The following is a 17,982-nucleotide window of genomic DNA, read 5'->3' as shown; positions in this document are numbered from 1 at the left end:
GCATTGCGTTGGCATTTTCTATGCTATCATTGGAACTTCTTGAATGCCAGCTTAATTGTAAGTGAGCAGTTGCTATTCGTTATGAGGGAATATAAAAGAGATAAAATGATGTTATTCTACTCCACAAAAAACCCAGGGAAGCAGAGCCAAAGGCTTTCTGACGTGATCTGAAAATGCACAGGTATGGGACAGTTGCAACAGACATGCAGCTGATACACTACAGCACAATAAGAATAAAATCTGTGGGCCTAATGTTGCATACAAGTCTCAGGTTGCAGTGTTTTTCTAAAGCCACTTGGTGTATTTTGGGCAAGTTTGGAAAGAATTCATGAGCACTTGTGCACAGGCTCTGTGTGATGCTCTTTTCCTTTGTACAGTCGACTCCCGTTAACTCTTTGAGGGTCATCGCCGGACAAGTAATGGTGGCGGAAACAAATCCCAATTGGTCACGGCCTTGTATGTACGGCATCGAAGGAATGTTTGAAAAAACTTACCTTTTTAGAATGAAATACCGTGTAGCATTGCACTAGAGGTGTCGCAACCTTTCGTGACATCTAGAAAAATTCTTAACATGTTGCCACCCTTCAGCTTCTGCGAAAACTGATTTTTCACTTCGCTTTATGGTGGCAGCCACCACAGTACTTTAAGAGTATTCCCGCTTCACCTAGTCTACTGCTGCGTACTCAGAACCGTGCTTGCACATTTTATAATCAAAATTCTCGCATATGTTGTTTCGAGTTACGGCCGTTTAGGAAAAGTGATTTCTATCTTGTTTTTTATCACTCAAAGTGTTACTATGAGGTGCTCGCCTGCATGGCTCTCCCGTAGGTGTGTACTCACTTTGCAGGCAAGCATTCAAAAACTGGCAATACTGTTGTGCAAGTCTCTCTTTTAATGAGAAACACAAGAACTGGTAGAATCTCTTGTAGTGATCAAAGAATTGATTACTGCAAGTAATCATTTTGCAAGCAGGCATTCAAAAACTGGCAATACTGTTGTGCGTGTCTCTCTTTTAGTGAGAAACATGAGAACTGGTAGAATCTCTTGTAGTGATCTAAGAATTGATTACTGCAAGTTTTTCACTCGCTTTCTTTTTTGATACGTACGCTACACTGCATTTGTTTGCTTGTGGGTGCTGACATGGCGTGTCTCACTTTCGCTATAGCCGTTTGACCTGGAGCCACTTCACTCAAATGATCCACTTCATTTTCCATTCTTCTGGCCCTTTTTTCTTAGTCAAGATGTTGCTCAAGGGTCACCGCACCAGCGTCTTGGCTGCGTTCGCACTCTCGGAACAACACATGATAAAAGTGGTAAATGAAAGGGAATGTTTCAAAATACAGGCCCTAGTGGTGTAAAACCTATTTAAAACATAAAATTAAGTTCTGTGAACGTTATTACATCTGTAAAAAAAATTATTATGCTAGGTTTTCCTTGTGTTCAACAATAAACCATGTTTAAATTTGCACACATTAAAAAATGTGTCGCTTTTTGTCGCCTAAAAATTATTTCCTTCCTTTTTGCCGAAATGAGTTGCTCTGAAGAACTTAAATCTGAAATAAAAAAATGTGACCCTGGGGAACACTTTTTCCCAACAAATATGAAGCTGAAAGGGTAACCTAGCATAATTTGAATGCACAACAAATTCCCTCTGAGACACCATAAATTGCTATACTAGAACTTGTTTAATTTAAGCTCGAAGGCCGGCCGTTTCAGTTAATTCGACCCACACCAACCCTCACCAGCGCTCCCTCGGGTGCGCAGTGGTACTATAAGCCAAGAAAACACAAGAAATTCGGCAGATGATGCTACTGCTTCCCTAGGCGCGAAACTGTTTTATATAAATTTATTTTTATCTATTAGTAGCTGATGGTCATTCTATCTGAAGAAATCCATTGCCGCTTGTTTCGTGTCTAGTCGCACTGACCTAGTGCTTAAACATGTTGGCGCTCTTTGCGTTGTGCTGATTGGGTTGTGCTTCAAGAGCAAGAAAAAGACATTACGGACTAGCAATACAATAAAACAAGCAATAAAAACATTTTGATTGTTTATTTTTTGCCATTTGTTTATTTAACCCTTTGGGTATTTCGACCAAATCTTGCAATCCCATAAGGGCGGAATTAACGGGAGTTGACTGTGCTCAAGCGATATTTTTCTGTAAAAACAAGTGCACTTAGCTAGCAGCTCTGCCATTCTCTAAAAAAAAAAAAAAAGAATGCATTCTAAAAAATCGGGGATCTGTTGCATGATAGTGCAGAGCATTTATAAATTAAGAAGCATAAGATGCATATGGAAAACTTGTGTTTGTCGCAGAATTCATGTATTAGAAAAAAATGCAAGAAATAGCATAAATACTAGCTACATGGCATTGAGATCACCCCTGAATGCAAAAGTTTGTAACGCAGGGTGTTAAAGAAAAAGCATTTGTTGCTGGTGCTAATGAATCCTTCCTCGGATTAAAAAGTGAAATGGATGCTCTTGTATATCTAGACTTCAGTCTGTGTGGTGAATCGTTGGGAAGATTTTTTTTTCTCACATTCTGTACTCCAAAGACTTGTGATAGACGGTATGTGCCCTTTCGCACTGCCCCGTCAAGCACTTAACTTTTCTATAGAGAGTCTGATTCACAAAAGCATCCTGTCTTTGACTTGCTTCATTCATTCAGCCCTGCTCAAACGTCTTTGTTAGTAATGTTCATTGTGTGAGTTTGGAACAACATTTCTTCAAGAATGCTTGAGAGGCGCTGAGTACCTAAAGTATTGACAGAGCTCTTCGGCATATGCATTTAACCTGTTTGCTTTATTACAAGCTACCAATAAGTACTGTTGCGAGCAAAAGTTGGAAGACCAATGGGGCTAAAAAAAAAGGTTTTTATCTTGGCAGCCTGGACATGGCCAGCTGAAATCTAGTAATATAGCCTACATGCACGTGTTCAACCAATGCAGTGCATTGAAGCGATTCCATGTTGTGAAGCTGTGCTAGACGAAATTTTAATTTTTGCCGATTGTGTGGTGTTCAAACTTTTGCTCGCGACTGTACGAGATAGAAAGCTGCAGTGGGAGTGGGAGGCGCTGTTGCAATGCAATGATTTGTGTTTACGGTAGGTCATAGGGTGGCAGAGTTTCAAAAGTATGGTTCTATATCTTAGAGAAAGATTTCGTTACAAACCTACAAAACTACTAGTGACTTATGGCTCTTTCTCACGTAAAATTCACCCACTGTGGTAGCTTAGTGGCTATGTCATTGCACTGCTGAGCTTGAAGCCATGGGTTCGATTCCTACTGCGATGACTGCATTTCGATGGCGGCGAATTGTAAAAGTGCTTGTGTACTTCAATTTAGGCACACATTCACGAACCTTGGGTGGTCAAAAATTTTATCAAGTGGGACTACAACATGCCTGATAATCTGGTTGTGGTTTTGGCACATAAAACCTCAGAACTAAATTTTTTTTCTTGCAAAGTTCTTTTGTTAACCATGGTGTACCTTCCTTGTTGTTTAGCTGCTACTTTGGCTTTTCTGTTGGGTGAAATGTTTCATTACTGTTCTTATAAATCTCTCATCTCTTATATCTACATGTATGTACTTAAACAGATTGATGGAATGAGGAGTAACTATAATAATCAGGAAAGAGAGATACAGAAGCCTGAAGATAAAAGTTCAATGCAATATCAGCTGATCCAGTATTTTTCCAGCGAGGTGCAGGCCGAAGTGCCAATGTTGTTGCTGTTTAACTCGAGTGCTTCCACTGCTACAATGACAAGAGAGACATCTTATTTAGATGGAGGCAGTATTTGCCGTGGTCTGCTTCAGCTTTGAAGTTTTTTTTGCCTAGTTATAGATAAATGCGACACTCACTGCAGTTTCTGGCATCAGCCACTATCTGTTGTGCAAATGAACGGCAAAAGTGATGATTTCAACTCTTTATAGCATTTTGCCATGCACATGCAGGATGCAAAGCTGGAGGAGCTGTTGGATGAAATCAGGAAGCTTAAGTCTGTTGTGGTGAAGCATGAGAAACGCATCAAGGAGCTCGAGTCACGATTGGAAAGTAGCAAGGAGGATACCTCCCTCGACCGCCCCAGTACGCCACCGACACCTCCACCGGGTGATCAAAAACAGAGCAACAACAACCACGAAGTAGGCATCTAACTTGGGCTTTACTGCTTCAAGCAGGCTAGCCAGCCATTGTCCTATGTTGTGGTGAAAACGATGGTGCTGCGGCTTGCTGTTTTTGCCTGCGTGCAAAGTGGCATTGTTGAGATTTGTTGGCACCTCGAAGCGTGAGCGAGTGTAGTGCCTTGATGTAGTTTTGAGTTGAGGCAGGAGGCGCTGATGAGTGTTGTGCTATGTTGATGATGAAAGTTACTTACACTTGTTGCTTTACCTTCGATGGGGAATGATTTCTGTGGCAGTGGCAGGCCTAAAAGAGGCTTGCAGTCACAAAAGAAAAAAAAAAAGGTATCTCTGCTTTTATTGCTGTAACAAGCACGCAATTTGTATGGCTCAAACACGCTGCTACCAACACCTCTATGTTGGAGCATACTTGGCAGGCCTTGTGTACCAATCTTCAGTCAATTGCAACACAAAGCAAGTTTACATATCTGATTTAAAATGCATATATTGCTTTTTACTTGGCATTAATTGTGAGCAACTACTCTTCAAGTCTCACTGAAAGCCTGCCACAGCACTCGGCTCTGAAGTTCTATACACTCAGTACAAAGCGTATGCTCTTTTGCTGATATTGCCATGTGGTAGTACCTACGTGCCTTCCTTGCCAAAGATTTGCTTTGTAACTTATGGATGTCCTATACTGACTTCGTCATTGGGCACTGCTCTGGCTGGTAGGTTTTTATAGGACAGCTGTCTCTCTTTTATATTTTTGTTTCCTTTTTTTTTTTTCTTTCTTTCTTAATGAGCTGCTCGGTGCCTGATATAGCCAGGGCCTTTCCTTGTGATGCTAGTAATAGGACTGCCTGTGACTGCCAAGGCTAACAGATGAACATAAATTAGCTTTTGGGGATTGAAATGCTTTCTTTAATGCCATTGCTATGCCTTTTGTCTTGACTCAATAAGCAGCACAGTCCCACCGCATTGTTTTCAGATTCACGTTTATGGAGACAAACCATCTAATTTTTTTTTTTTTTACTATGAATCACACTTGGCTGTGCTACATGATCATCCATGAGAGTATGGTCAGTAGTAATACACCAAGTTGAGCTTTTATAAATACAGCCGACCTCCATTAATTTAACATCGTTGAGACATAAAAAATTGGTTCAAATTATTAAACATTTGAAATTGATGTTTGAAGCTTGCATTGATTTTTAACATTTATTAAAAATACCCTGTCGTCATCTCTGCGAATTCTTTCAAGAGTCCCAGTATAAATAGTTCTAAGGCAATCCACGCTGCTTTGTCGGCTTGCATCAAGAATCATTGTTTTGAGCTGAAAAGCCATTTAAACTTCAACCACAGCTGATTGTAAACCCTTGACGTGTTTGTTGTCGCCATTGCTCTTCTGCAGAAGCTGCTGCCGCGGCACGACTCTAACAACTAGCCCAATGTTTGATGTTATGAAGTTACAGTTCCAGCAAAGCATTCGCTGTTTTTTGTTGGTCAGTGGCTCACATGTTCTCTTAACCTTAAATTACCTATAACTGGCGCTTATTCAGCTGAGCCTTACACACTGAATTTTTTTGCATGATTCTGTGAAACAACATGCCCTTAGAGTGGTTGTTAGTGACTTGATAGCACTTTAGCATGTTAGGAGCTTTTGGCACAGCCAGTACTGCTTAAGTCCACCTACTAGCGATCTGCTGTAATTCTTCAAATGAGGTGATGTTCAGCATGATGGGTTTGATATAATGAGCTTTTTCCTCTCTTCATAAAGACATGAGCACCTTTTAGAACTCTTCGGCAAGAGCAAATTGAAGGAAAGTTTACTCAACTGATGTCACATTGCTGGAGGTCAACTGTATTGTCTTGTTAGGGAGGGTGTGGCTTGAAAATTATTGTACTTCTGGAAACGCAGAAAACTGGTGCTTTGTACGATCTTACCTTGAAACTGACAAATTTTCTAATGCTATTTTCTCGCATTTTAGGACTTACTCATGTGACATGCAAGTTCCACCGCATTGTTACAAAGATTGGCCTATGCAATTTTTTTTTAGATTTTCAGATTCACGCTTATGGAGACAAACCATCTAAGTTTTTTTTTTACTATGAATCGCACTTGGTTGTGCTACATAATTATCCATGAGCTGCACAGCAATCTTTTCTTTATTTGATTTAAACAGGTCACACCTTGACAATGCTCAATTAACACAGTTGCCGACCAATTTCTTGGACATGAAAGGGGCATTTATTGTTTTTTCAAGAACATTGAAAATGAAGCACTTCAGCAGAACATTTAAGGATAAATACTTATTGTACTTTTTGCTTAGATGTATGCGAGCATTTTTTGGTGATTGTGCTTTTTGGAATCTAGATGCATAAGCTTCCTGTATCTAGCTGTGTAAGCTCTAAATTGTTGGTGGCAGTTTTGAAGGTCTGGCACACAGTGCACACAAAACATCTTGAAATTAAAAAGAAAAGCTTTTCCCCTTTGCTCTTTAGGGCAGGTGCAGGCAGCAACCATGCCTTGTTTATTTTGAGGAAAGATTATCAAAGTAGTGCTATAAGTCATTATTACAGGAAAAAATAAAGACAATCACTGTTATACTTGCACTTCCCCTTGCCATGATTAAGGGATGGAAAAGGTTTTTAACAAAGCTTTAGTTTGCTTATACTTAAGCCTTGCAAAATAGCTGGCTCTCAAAATATTGAAGTCTGGAGCATTGGATGGCATCCAAGCTTCTTGCTGTAGTTCCCTAGTGAACATGCAAGGAATAGGTGCTCAGTGCTAGTTGTCTGCTAGTGATGAGCATGCTCATTCTGATTAACTGCTGCTAGCTAAGCACAACATTTACCTTTCATTGGCAGATAATGGCAACAGTGTGGCACAGTCACGGCTGGCATATTCACCCTCGTTTTCTAGAAATGCTCGCTCGCAAAGCTGAAATGCAGTGTACGGTAGATTTTTCAAAACTGTCGCTACTACAAAATGACACGCAGTGTTAGAAACTTGCAGTTTGGTGATAAACCGTTTGAAACCATTACTCACTAGGCTTAGTGATGAAATGGCTCTTGGAAAGCCAAGAAGTCACTTCACCACAAGAAGTTAACTATACTTGTCATTTGCAGTGTTGAAATTTGTGATGCAGTCCTTGCAGAAAATGGCTAAAAGAGAGGGCTGACCATCACATGGCATTTGAAATTTTTTTTTCTTTTTTGCCATTATGTCTGTTTGCTCTATAGAGCACAATAGCACCATGCCAATATGTTCAGATAACCAAGCATATCCCCAAATTTGGTCGGCTGCATTTGCATCACTGCCATGGTGTCATAATCGCTGTAGGTTTTAAGAAAAGTTTCAATCTTTCATTACCTGTTATTCTACTTGGTGACTGTCAGCAAAAGACCCAGCAACTTTATTGCAATAGCAGCAATAGGCATAGCATCTGCTTTTGATTTTATGTTTGACAAAGCTTATTAGGAGCAAAGGTAGTATCCTTCTTGACTGAATAAGCAGTTCTGCTTGTGGAATACTAAAATTATTTGGCATGAGCATATTAACAGGCATAACATTTTGGATCACTTGGTAACATCTGAAAATATGGGCTGTATATGTGACTGCCTGGATTTTCTCTGTGCAGTTTGCTTGCTGTAATCAATCTCTAATGGGCATTTTTTTGTACCTGTGCTGCATGTGCTGATTTAATGGCATCAAATGCATAATGCTGTATCTATGAATGTCAGTCGTGCACTGCCACAAGGGTAAGCTTAATGGCATTAAAAGAAAATGCAATTAGAAACATTCCTACTTCGAAGAACCTGGCCTGGTCTTAGAATAAGTAGTCTATTTTCCTTGTTCATATTGAACAGCACAGTCAGATGACTTAAATATAACAAAATTGTTTAACCTAAACGAGTACGTATTTGTAGAAAGAGTAACCGTTTTTATCCCAGAAAGCGTTAGCGTCACTTAGTTTCTCGTTTTACACCTCTCTCAAACCTGTAGATGCCATTCTATGTTGACCGCTTCAGTTTTTGTTTCAAAAGCAGTTAACAAGTACATTTTTAGAAGCTCACAAAAATTTGTTTTCTGTATGTACATTAAAACCGTTAATCCTTTTTAGACGAGTGTTGCCTACAGACAACAAACCAGAAAAAAGAATTTATTGCTAAGTTTCAGTATTGAGTATGAAGTTTCTGACTAAATGTCTTCAGCCAACACTGAATGACAGGTAGCAACTGTCATTTGTTGGATTAGAGCAGGAACACAGGACAAGGAAGAAGTTTGGCATGCAATTCCTGTTCTTTTGAAAGCGCGGTAAGAGGAGACAGATAGATGCAAGATCTCCAGCTGCAGTGGTATCACACACTTGATGTAAAGCAAATAGAGAATGTACACATATGGTTCACATATGACAGCAGCTGTCTGTACAAATGTACGAATTCCAAATGAAATAGATGGCTTGGGGTGAAGCCCACTTCCAATTTTGTGTCTGATGTTCCCCCTATAGCTGAAAAAGTTTCTGCAAGATATTTTTCTTTTCGCTGATTGTGCTTATTCTCAATGTATTTCAGGCATTTAGATAGAAAATAATTTTTTTTTTCCCGGGTATTTATGTCTCGTCCTTAAACGGTTAAGCAACATCTATCTCTACCTGAATATCATGGTTCCAAACTAAGTTGCTGTTTTAGCTGGCTAGGTGATCATCAAGCTTAAGACATTAAGAAGGCATGTGTGGTGCCAGTTCCAAAAATAATGAGGCTAAGGCCCTACACACTTAATGCCAATTATGTTTGCCGTGTGGCATAGTGTTAAGCTCTATCTCAAGCTGGAATGCGTTAAGTAAAACATTTACCTTTTGGATGGAGGCAGTGTTTTTCTTCCCAGTAGAGTGATTGCCTTGATATGTAATTGCTCTCTTTCTCTCTTTTTGTGTGTGTCTGTGACTGGATTTTATTGATTTGCATTCTATTTGCAATCCTTCATGTATGCTCTGAAAATGGCATTTTTTAACTATGTTGTGCACTTTGTTTTTGTGTATTGTCTCTGAAAACCTGTATTTTATGACTCATTTTTTTTTTTCTTTGACACTTGAATTGAACTGAAGAGTTTTTATGATTGCTTTTCTTTATTTTCTCCCCCCCCCCCCCCCCCTCTTGATCGCCAAGTATGCTTCTCTGTGGGTGTGTGGGAGCAGTGACTGTTAAGAATGTATTGAGATTTTAAATCTTGTTAATGTAATGTAAGGACAACTATGCTCAAGTATTTTTGTGCTAGCGGTAACACCTCAAGTTGTCTCTCTCTTTGGCCTATTGTTAACAGCTTTGTCAGAGATAGCACAGTAAGACTACTGCATACATTCTTGTTGAAGTGGTTTTCAGCATCACATCGAGTGCAGGTGTATTGTTAAAGCCAGTGTCATTCATCATCTCCAGTGATTTATTGGAAGCAAGGTAAACAATAACCTGTGTGCTGTCACAAAGGCTCAAAACAGCCAATGTTCAGCTGTGATACTACCCTGTGCCTTAGTTCTGACGTGTTGTATATGAGTTACCAATCATATATGCACAGTTGTCAGCACCATTGATGCAGGCACGCCCAGTATTTGTCATGTGATGCATTGGCTCTCATTCTAGCTGTGGTGCGAGACATGTTCTGTTATTAAGACTAATGAGATCAGTTCCAGTAATTACTTGAATTGCTCAGATTTACCCTGCCAGAATGCGAGGTGGGCTGCACGTAACATTTGACAACTGACTGTCTCTACAAAGGCCTGTTAACTAGCTATTTCATGCAGCAGGTTTAAGCTGACTCTTTTCAAGAATATCTAATGTATACTTTCTTTTTTCACATCTTGACTGATTTTCTGAAGTTGACTGAGATCTTTTAGTCTTTTTTTACATGCTTTTAAACTGATACTCTGGTGAAAATAGATTTAGCATCGCCAATTGTCATTGCGAGGGCATATCGAAAAAAAAAAAAAAAGGTGTGCAAGCAAAAAATGTTAAAAACGTTGCGACTCCATTTGTTACTTTTATGTTTTCTATTGCAAAAGAAGTTGCCAAGGTGCTTGAACAAGTTGATTTGTTGCTCTTAGTATGCACTTTATGCATGGTAGCAGATTCTTGCGAGGTAGCACAAGTACCTACCAAATAATTTTTTTCCACGAGTGGACGTAGTGTACATGTGACTCTTCTTCAGGCGAAGTGTGTGCTCGCCTCACATCGCTCTACACAGTGCAAGAAACCTGCAGGATGTTACTGCATGCAGTGGTGGTGAAAAGAACCCCCAATGTTAGTCTTGGTTAAAGCAAATGGTGCCAAATGGTCCAAACGCTTGCACTCAGCAAAATCTGTATCTTGAAGTGGAAACTGCATGTAAGCAGCACAGGAGATATGAAATAGAGCAACACACAGTACAATAGATATAAGAGGAGCAAGGAAATACACGGATAGCCTTTTCTAACCTCTTGTCCAGTGCCTGTGATGTTTTCACCTTAATTGATGTATTTGAAGGCGTATAGGTTGCAGTGAGGAAGTTTAGGTTGTGTTTGTTGTTTCGTTGTGCAATTTATTAAGAAATAGCCCATGCCTTCATGATTCTAAAATGCTCGCTGTCACCAATATACAGGCTTTCAAGGTTTTGTTTTCCATATTGTTATATGAAGCATAGGCAGTGAAAAAGTATTTCTTGTGCAAGACCATTGCAAGTAGAACCTTACGGCTTCGTTTCCCGTTCACTGTAGCAGTACATTTTCTACTGCCTTATGTGCCAGAAAGCTATTGAAACCTGTGTCACTGTGTGGAGTTGTTAATTTATCACTGGGTCTTGTATTTGATGCTTGGAAGTATAGTTTCACATTCGTAGTTTGGAGCACGATAAAAAAAAAAAGCAGTCTTCCCATACTAGGGCAGTGCAATGAAGAGTTTGTGGCTAATGTGAATTCTACATCATGTATATCATAGGGTTTCAATTATTTTATGAGTTTGTGGATACATTTGGGGTCCTCTGGAGACTGGGCAATCATTTTGATTCTAGTAACTACAATTTACCCATTTTTACACCTTTGCATGCAGTTGTCAGCCTGTCTGAGTGAGAAGCGTGGAATTGTGAGCAGTACCGTTTGCAGAGTGTCACAAGATATTGGACTCTGTAGCACAGAGTTCGAGCACTAAATTGGCTTACGTGTGCCTAATTATGCACGAGAATAGGGGGCTCTTCCTTTTTGCCGTCATGAAAAATCCAGCTAAACAATATGCTGAATGCTGCTTGGCGTTTTGGCTTGACTTGCTCAGGGTCTCATTGAAGCACTTGTCTGTTTACCACTGTTCGAAATTAGCTTTTCATGAGGTCCCATGCCAGCCTTTTTCTTTCATGCAATTTTCTGTGATTCCATTTGCCCGCATGAGGGAAATGTGAAGTTAACAGTGGTGCCATTGTGCACATGTATACCATGTTTGCTTACCGTACCTAATGCCAAACGTGTGCATTAGTTGTGAGCATAATCATTGAGATGGAAGGCGGAAAAGAATTTTCGTGTTCACGTCTTAGCAACTACTGTGCCAAGGGTGACTTTGCTATCACTTTCCGAGCAATGCATAAAGCATAAATATTTATTACACAAGTGCCTTCCCCCCACTTGTTTTTTTTTTTTTTTTTTTGTTTTGGAGAGACTGGGTCTGCCATCTAGTCTTGTGAGTGTGCATTGTTCACCAGAATGAACTTTTTGAGGTGTTTTTCTTTTTCACCTTTGTACACGCAACAAACTGTGCATAGGAAATCACGAAACTCTTGCTGATTTCAGTGAAATAAAATTATACAGTTTTATGCCTGTAGCCTTAGTCTAAATGCACACCATTCACTCTGTCTAAATGGTGTGATGGCATTGACTTGCATCACAACCTATGCATCACATCTCCTATGCTTTTTTTCTGTCTTAATTTTTTGCTTCTTTGTATTGTGACTAAAAAAAATTGAGCCTCGCGGACCCCCCTTATTCTTGCACATTTATCAAGGGTGACACAATAATGCATAATTTTGTTGTGGAAGCACATTGTAGTTTCTTTTGCTGAGGTTTGTTTGTGTTATGTGCATTTCACCAGATAACTTTTGGTGCTTAAATTAATTGTGAAACTTAACAGCACATGTGTACCTACAGGTAGGCTGCATTTGAACAGTAACGTTCATGTGGGAAAGTTATCTCAAAGTGAAGCATTCTAAAGACAGTCAAAATGGCAAGTACACTAATTATTGCTATGTAATGAATTTGCAATTTCCAAATTAGCTTCAATGAGGTTAGCATAAGCAGCCAGAAAGATTGGCAAGCCAAAATTATGACATTCAGGCAAAATCATGAACTGCTCATCATACAGTATTTGTAATTGCTTAAATACTGGCTTAAATACACCAGGGCTATGACTCTTCTAGTAATCTTGCGATAAAACTTTGGTTCATTAACGGCTGGCTAAGCTTTTGCATAGCATTCCTGAAAGAGGCCATGAAACACTTTTCTAATTAATCATAGAATGGCCTCACTATTAAAGTACGTCGTCCCGCGAATTTCCTAAGCGACTTTCTCTTTTCGTCTCCGTTAGCGCACTGGAAGCTACACAGCGCAAAAGCCAAGAGGGCAAAGCTGCCGCCAAAATTTGAGTGTCGCGGCCGCGAAATAAGGGTGCCTCGATAGCAGCGTCGTCTGGCTTGGTATCGAGGCGCCCTAGGCGGAAGGGTGGCACCTCGTTACGGTGGCGTAACCTCGTGGCGGCCGCGGTTACACTATTTGGAAGCCACGCGCAGTGAAAATATGCAATGATTTTTCTGCCTGTTCGAGATCGGAGACATATTTTTCATTTACTTCACTCAAACTTATCGATGGTGTATTACTGAGAATGTCCTCGCGATCACGAAATCGGCCAATAGTTTTGGTGGACCTACTGCTTTCGATGACGCTGCATGACGAAATTGCGGATGTGAGAGCAAGCGATTGTTCACTGCGTTTGACACGAGATTGTAAACTGCGTGCTGCATGCAGTGCAATAATATTTGGCTCACATGTTCACAGGAGCCTCGTTAACAGATCGGAGCACAGCTCCTAGGCGCCCGTTCCCGCGCTTCGCGTCGGCGTCGTCCCGCGGCGTAACCGAGCGAACGAGCACAGCGGAGGATGAAAGAGCAAAGAACGCCGTGCGCAGCGGGGGATGAAAGACTGCGATAGCGAAGACAGCGCGAGGATGAAAGCGGAGGAGGAGGGTATGGTGAAAGCGTGAGAAGAAAAGCGTAGTGCATCGCAAGACGGGCTCTGTAGTGACGACCGCTACAAGATGGCGCCAGAGTAGCGCGCCGTTGTCTGTTCACCGATGGCATGCGGCGAGCGCGTCCACCGATACCATATATGGAAACAAAGCGCTGCATGAACGGAGGTCTACGGCGGCTGCTGTGAATCGCGCCCACGCGTCACTCGCGCTGTTTCTCCCGATTAGCGAGGCAGTGGCGCCACACTTCGCTCCGTTTTCAATGTGTCGCACGATACAGATTGTGTGCACGAGCTCAAATTTCACATTAGGGAGTATCGAAATCGTCGGTGAATTTTTTATTATGTTCAAAAAGTGTTTGACGGCCCCTTTAAACTTTAACCCTTCCCATAGCATAGATTGTGATTTATCTTCTCAAGAGCCACTGACTTATTTCTTTCAGTTCAGGAACGCATTGCTAGTTCTTTCGCGTTTAATGTACTCTTTTCACTGTACTTTCTTTTTTGTTATAGTGATTTCCGTGTAAAAAAAAAAAAAAAACTAAACCGAAGTTTCAAAAAGATTGCGGAGTTGGCCAGTTGGTTGAGCAACATTCTGAAAAAGGAGCACTAGACCAACGTTACTAGATTAGCTAATCTAGTAACGTTGCACTAGACAGGACCAGAGGAAAATAACCACAGCAGCGCCTCTTTTCCTTTTTTCTTCCTTTTTTTTTTGTCCTGCAGAGCTAATAGTTCTGTCGGGATGTTTGAACATTTTTCTTACCTGTACTCTACTCTGTTTCAGTAGTTCTTCGTAGCAGAACCAAAGCTATCAGGCTGCTAGTGCGGATTCTTGCGCAGGGAGATTTAGTGCCATTGTTCAGAACCTGTTGCTAAATGTCCTGACAAGTGCTCTCGTCGGCAGTTTCCTTAGAAGCTTCTCTGCTGGTCGCAGCTGCGGCTTCAAGCATGATTTTACTTCGTTCTTTAATAGAATAGTTATTGAGCTAGGCTTTATAATACTGAAAATATTTTCCCTCCTGTTCGAGCTTTCCGTGCAAAGAACACAAGAAATCAATGCAAAGCTGCTGTATGTACAATAATTTGCATTTAAAAATTGGAGTACGCTTAAGCTTCGCCTTTAAGAGTGGAACGCAATAGTATAAGATCCCTGGCTGCTTATCAGGCTCCTCGGCAACTGCAGCTTTCTTTTTCTCTAACTTCGCCTATGCATGCGGCTGCCGTAGTAGGCTAGGCTGCGAAAAAGCCCCTGGGTTCACCTGAACTTCACGCTCACTATGCTAACTGCGCATGCACAAAAAAAAAAAAAAAAAAAACTGCACATAGGGACTTCTCTTCCTTAAAGATTCACATGTCTAGGTACTACTGAGGAGTTGTCGGGTTGCCGGTTTTGCTCTGTTCGTCCCTAGCGGAGCTCACTGCGCGCGAAGATAAACGAGAAAAAATTGGGGGGCTTTTGCTCCTTGAATATCTGACTTTGCCTAGGTACTACGGCGGAGAAGTTCCTTTGCTCGTTTTGTATGCGTTTGTCCCTAACGTTGGCTTCCGAGACTTGGTTTGCTTACGCGACGCTGGCTTCCCGCCGCCGGCGTTGGAACGGAGAACACGCTGGGCTGGTGGTGACTAGGCACAACTGTGGCTGCTCTTAAGGGATCGATGGTATTCCTAAACAAACGCATCACTGTTTTGATGATAAAAATATAATCTATCAGGGAGGGAGCAGTCTACCTAACTGGAGCAGTATTTTTTTATTGAGGGTGTTGCTACGCTGCGCGCCGCAACACCCCAACGCCGCAACACCTCATCGACCGCTGCTTCGCGCACCGGCGCCCCCGCCGCGGCACCGGGGCACAAACGAGAGCAGTATCCGCTTGCGCAAGAGCGAACGCTCGCATTGTCGCACTTTCACTGCAACAAAACCCCTCCCCCCCCCCCCCAAAAAAAAAAAAAAAAAAGAAAACTTACCGTGTCGGCGACATTGTTGTCGCCTCAACACACGGACACCTTCATCCGGCCGTCTTGTTCCCTTTTTTCGCTGTGAGCGTGCCTACTTTCGTCGTTAAAACTTGAGCGACGCGACTTTTCGGCAGCGAGGCGTGTAGCTTCGTCAACGGCCCGCGGGCACAACCCCTACCCGGGGAATGAGTTTTCTATGAGCCAGCCGAGACCACAAACGCACATGCCGGCTAGCCTAGAGACAAACGCATACAAAACGAGCAAAGGAAGTTCGCCGTAGTACCTAGGCAAAGTCAGATATTCGAGGAGCGACAACTCCTCAGTAGTACCTAGACACAGGCGAATCTTCAAGAAACAGAAATCCCTAAGTGCAGTTTATTTTTTCGCGCATGCGCAGTTTAGAGAGCATGGCGAGCGTGAAGTTGAGGTCCTGGGTTCCAGGGGCTTTAGGCTCCCTTTAGGGAGGGAGCCATACAGTGACTCTAGGCTGCCATAAAGTCGCTATATAAGAAAAGTACCGCCATCTACTCTTTCCTCCGCCGCCTCCTCTCCTAAAGCGCTTGCTTTTTTCTTTACTTTTTGCTTGCGAAAGCCAAGTCGACGGTGGCGCACCTAGAAAGTCCTAGTTGAAGCTTTCAGGCCGGGCGCGCGCCGCCGCCGGCGACTGCGGCTGCGCAGAGGTCTTTCAACATGGCTCTGAGGCGAAAAAAAAAAAAAAGAAAATATAAGGAAGTGAAAAGCGCGCGCTATCATCGTCCAATCGGAGATACGGGAGAGAGAAGCAGCGTTTATCAAAGGATGGCGGTACTTTTCTTATATAGGGACTTTAGGCTGCCAAGGAGGCGAGCGCCATCTGGACGGTATTTTTGCAAGGAGGAAACCGCGGTGCGCCGCTGTACGAGTGGTACATATGCTGGAAAAGGGACTTGTGTTCGAGTTTCCGCGTAGGAGAATTGTTTTCTCGTATATTCAAATTATAATCCGACGCTATCACGTCTGTAGGTTGTGGTTACGTCGTACTACGATTTTTCAGACGAATTTTACTCTGAGAAATTCGATTAGTTCACCAGCGCTTCTGCGCCACGTGGACGGCCTGCGTAGTTCGGGATCACTTTCTTGGCCGGCCAACGCCTCCGACGCCGACACCAGATTTTCTGCGACACGAGGCCCTTAACGCTGTCGCGTTAAAAAGTACAAGCAGTTCCTTCAACATAGACTAAATTCACGTGTAGTCGGCACAGCCGCAGCACCGCGCAGGGCTGCCTGCTGGGTAGTGCTTCGTCCTTCGCGAAAATGGCGTCCGCAGTCTCGCCCTGTGGGGTACCGTTGAAAGCTATTCTTTTACACTAAAGGAACGAAGCAGCTGGCGTTTACCGTGCGGGAAAGGTGCAAGCACGACCTCTGTAATTAAACAACAACAGCTGCACTTACGAATCGGCGAGTGCGCTCTGTACAATTAAGTGGATGTTGCAACAGGGATCGAGAATGTATCCGAATATCCTCTGCATCTCGAATAGGCATGCGTTATCAATGTCAGAGCAAAATTCACCGCGGTTATCACAACAGCTGATCTCTCTGCGCAGTTACATAGTCTGCAGTATACGCTACGGCCTCCTGCGCAGCAGCAGTCGCCACTAGCAGACGACACGGTTCGGAAGGGCACCTTAATATATTCACTCTCCCATACACAGCAGGGTGGTTCGTTTTAGCTGCACCAAATTTTTAAAAATTGCCTGTGACAGATAGCACAATTATAATTCTCGATCTAAACTACTCGATGAGGCGGCCATTACTTCCACGAGAAATCAAAACACCTGATTGAATAATTAATATAATTACGCACATTAATATATTTTATGGCACATATTTCAATCTACGAATTATAGCCGCCGAGTTCGCAAGGCGTATCCACTTGGAACGAATTCTCAGGATAGAACCAGTTTCGAGATATTGGTCTAGGAGGTCCGTAACCAGAGTATATATATATATATATATATATATATATATATATATATATATAGCGCTTCTTATTTCTTTTTTCCCTGCAACTGCGAGCGTTTTCTAAAAAACACCGACAGTAGCGATATCACAGTCGAACCTCGTTATAACGAAGTCGCACCGGCCACGAAAATACCTTCGTTATATGCGATATAAGCATACATGCAGATATCGGCGAGAAAAAAAAATCGCTATCATGTCTATGCGAAAGAAACACAAGCTGAGTGCCTCGGACAGCCCACTAAAGGGTCTCCTGCGGATTCCGACGACCGTCAACGTCTTGCGGTGCCGATACGAGGCACGGTAACAATAAATTATACTCACGTACGTGCTCTGCACCGTCGCGAATACACCGCCGTGCGAACTCGAAGCGTCTGCTTGCCGACTGCGCTCTAAGCCAAACCGCTGGCCAAAATCTGCACGCCGCCTAGTCATTTTTGTACACGAAGGGGACCGCTCGTGGATCCGTGCTCCGCTACAGCGGTCATCGGTTTCGCACGCGCGCCCTGACTTTCGCGCTTAAACGCTGATAAGGGTCAACATGTGCGACCACATTGGCACCAGCCGCACTTACTCCCGCTAGGCCTAATTAGCGCCGCTTCATCGGCAACCAAAGTTATGGTTTCGTGCCAGTCGACATGACAGCGACTTTGTTAATG

The 17,982-nt window shown here is 42.4% G+C and overlaps 1 protein-coding gene across 1 annotated transcript in view; it reads left to right on the top strand.

Annotated features, from left to right (window-relative positions):
* LOC119446717 (coronin-6) overlaps window positions 1–17,982 on the top strand; it is a 46,559-nt gene that overhangs the window by 24,510 nt on the left and 4,067 nt on the right. Inside the window, exon 11 of the mRNA XM_037711240.2 lies at window positions 3,951–4,139. Coding sequence (XP_037567168.1) covers window positions 3,951–4,139 — 189 coding nt within the window. The remainder of the gene's footprint in view (window positions 1–3,950; window positions 4,140–17,982) is intronic.

The sequence above is a fragment of the Dermacentor silvarum genome, chromosome 3 (genome assembly GCF_013339745.2).
Source record: "Dermacentor silvarum isolate Dsil-2018 chromosome 3, BIME_Dsil_1.4, whole genome shotgun sequence".
Taxonomy (NCBI): Eukaryota; Metazoa; Arthropoda; class Arachnida; order Ixodida; family Ixodidae; genus Dermacentor; species Dermacentor silvarum.
The sequence above is the reverse complement of the archived record's forward strand: the minus strand, read 5'-3'. Positions and strand labels throughout refer to the sequence as shown.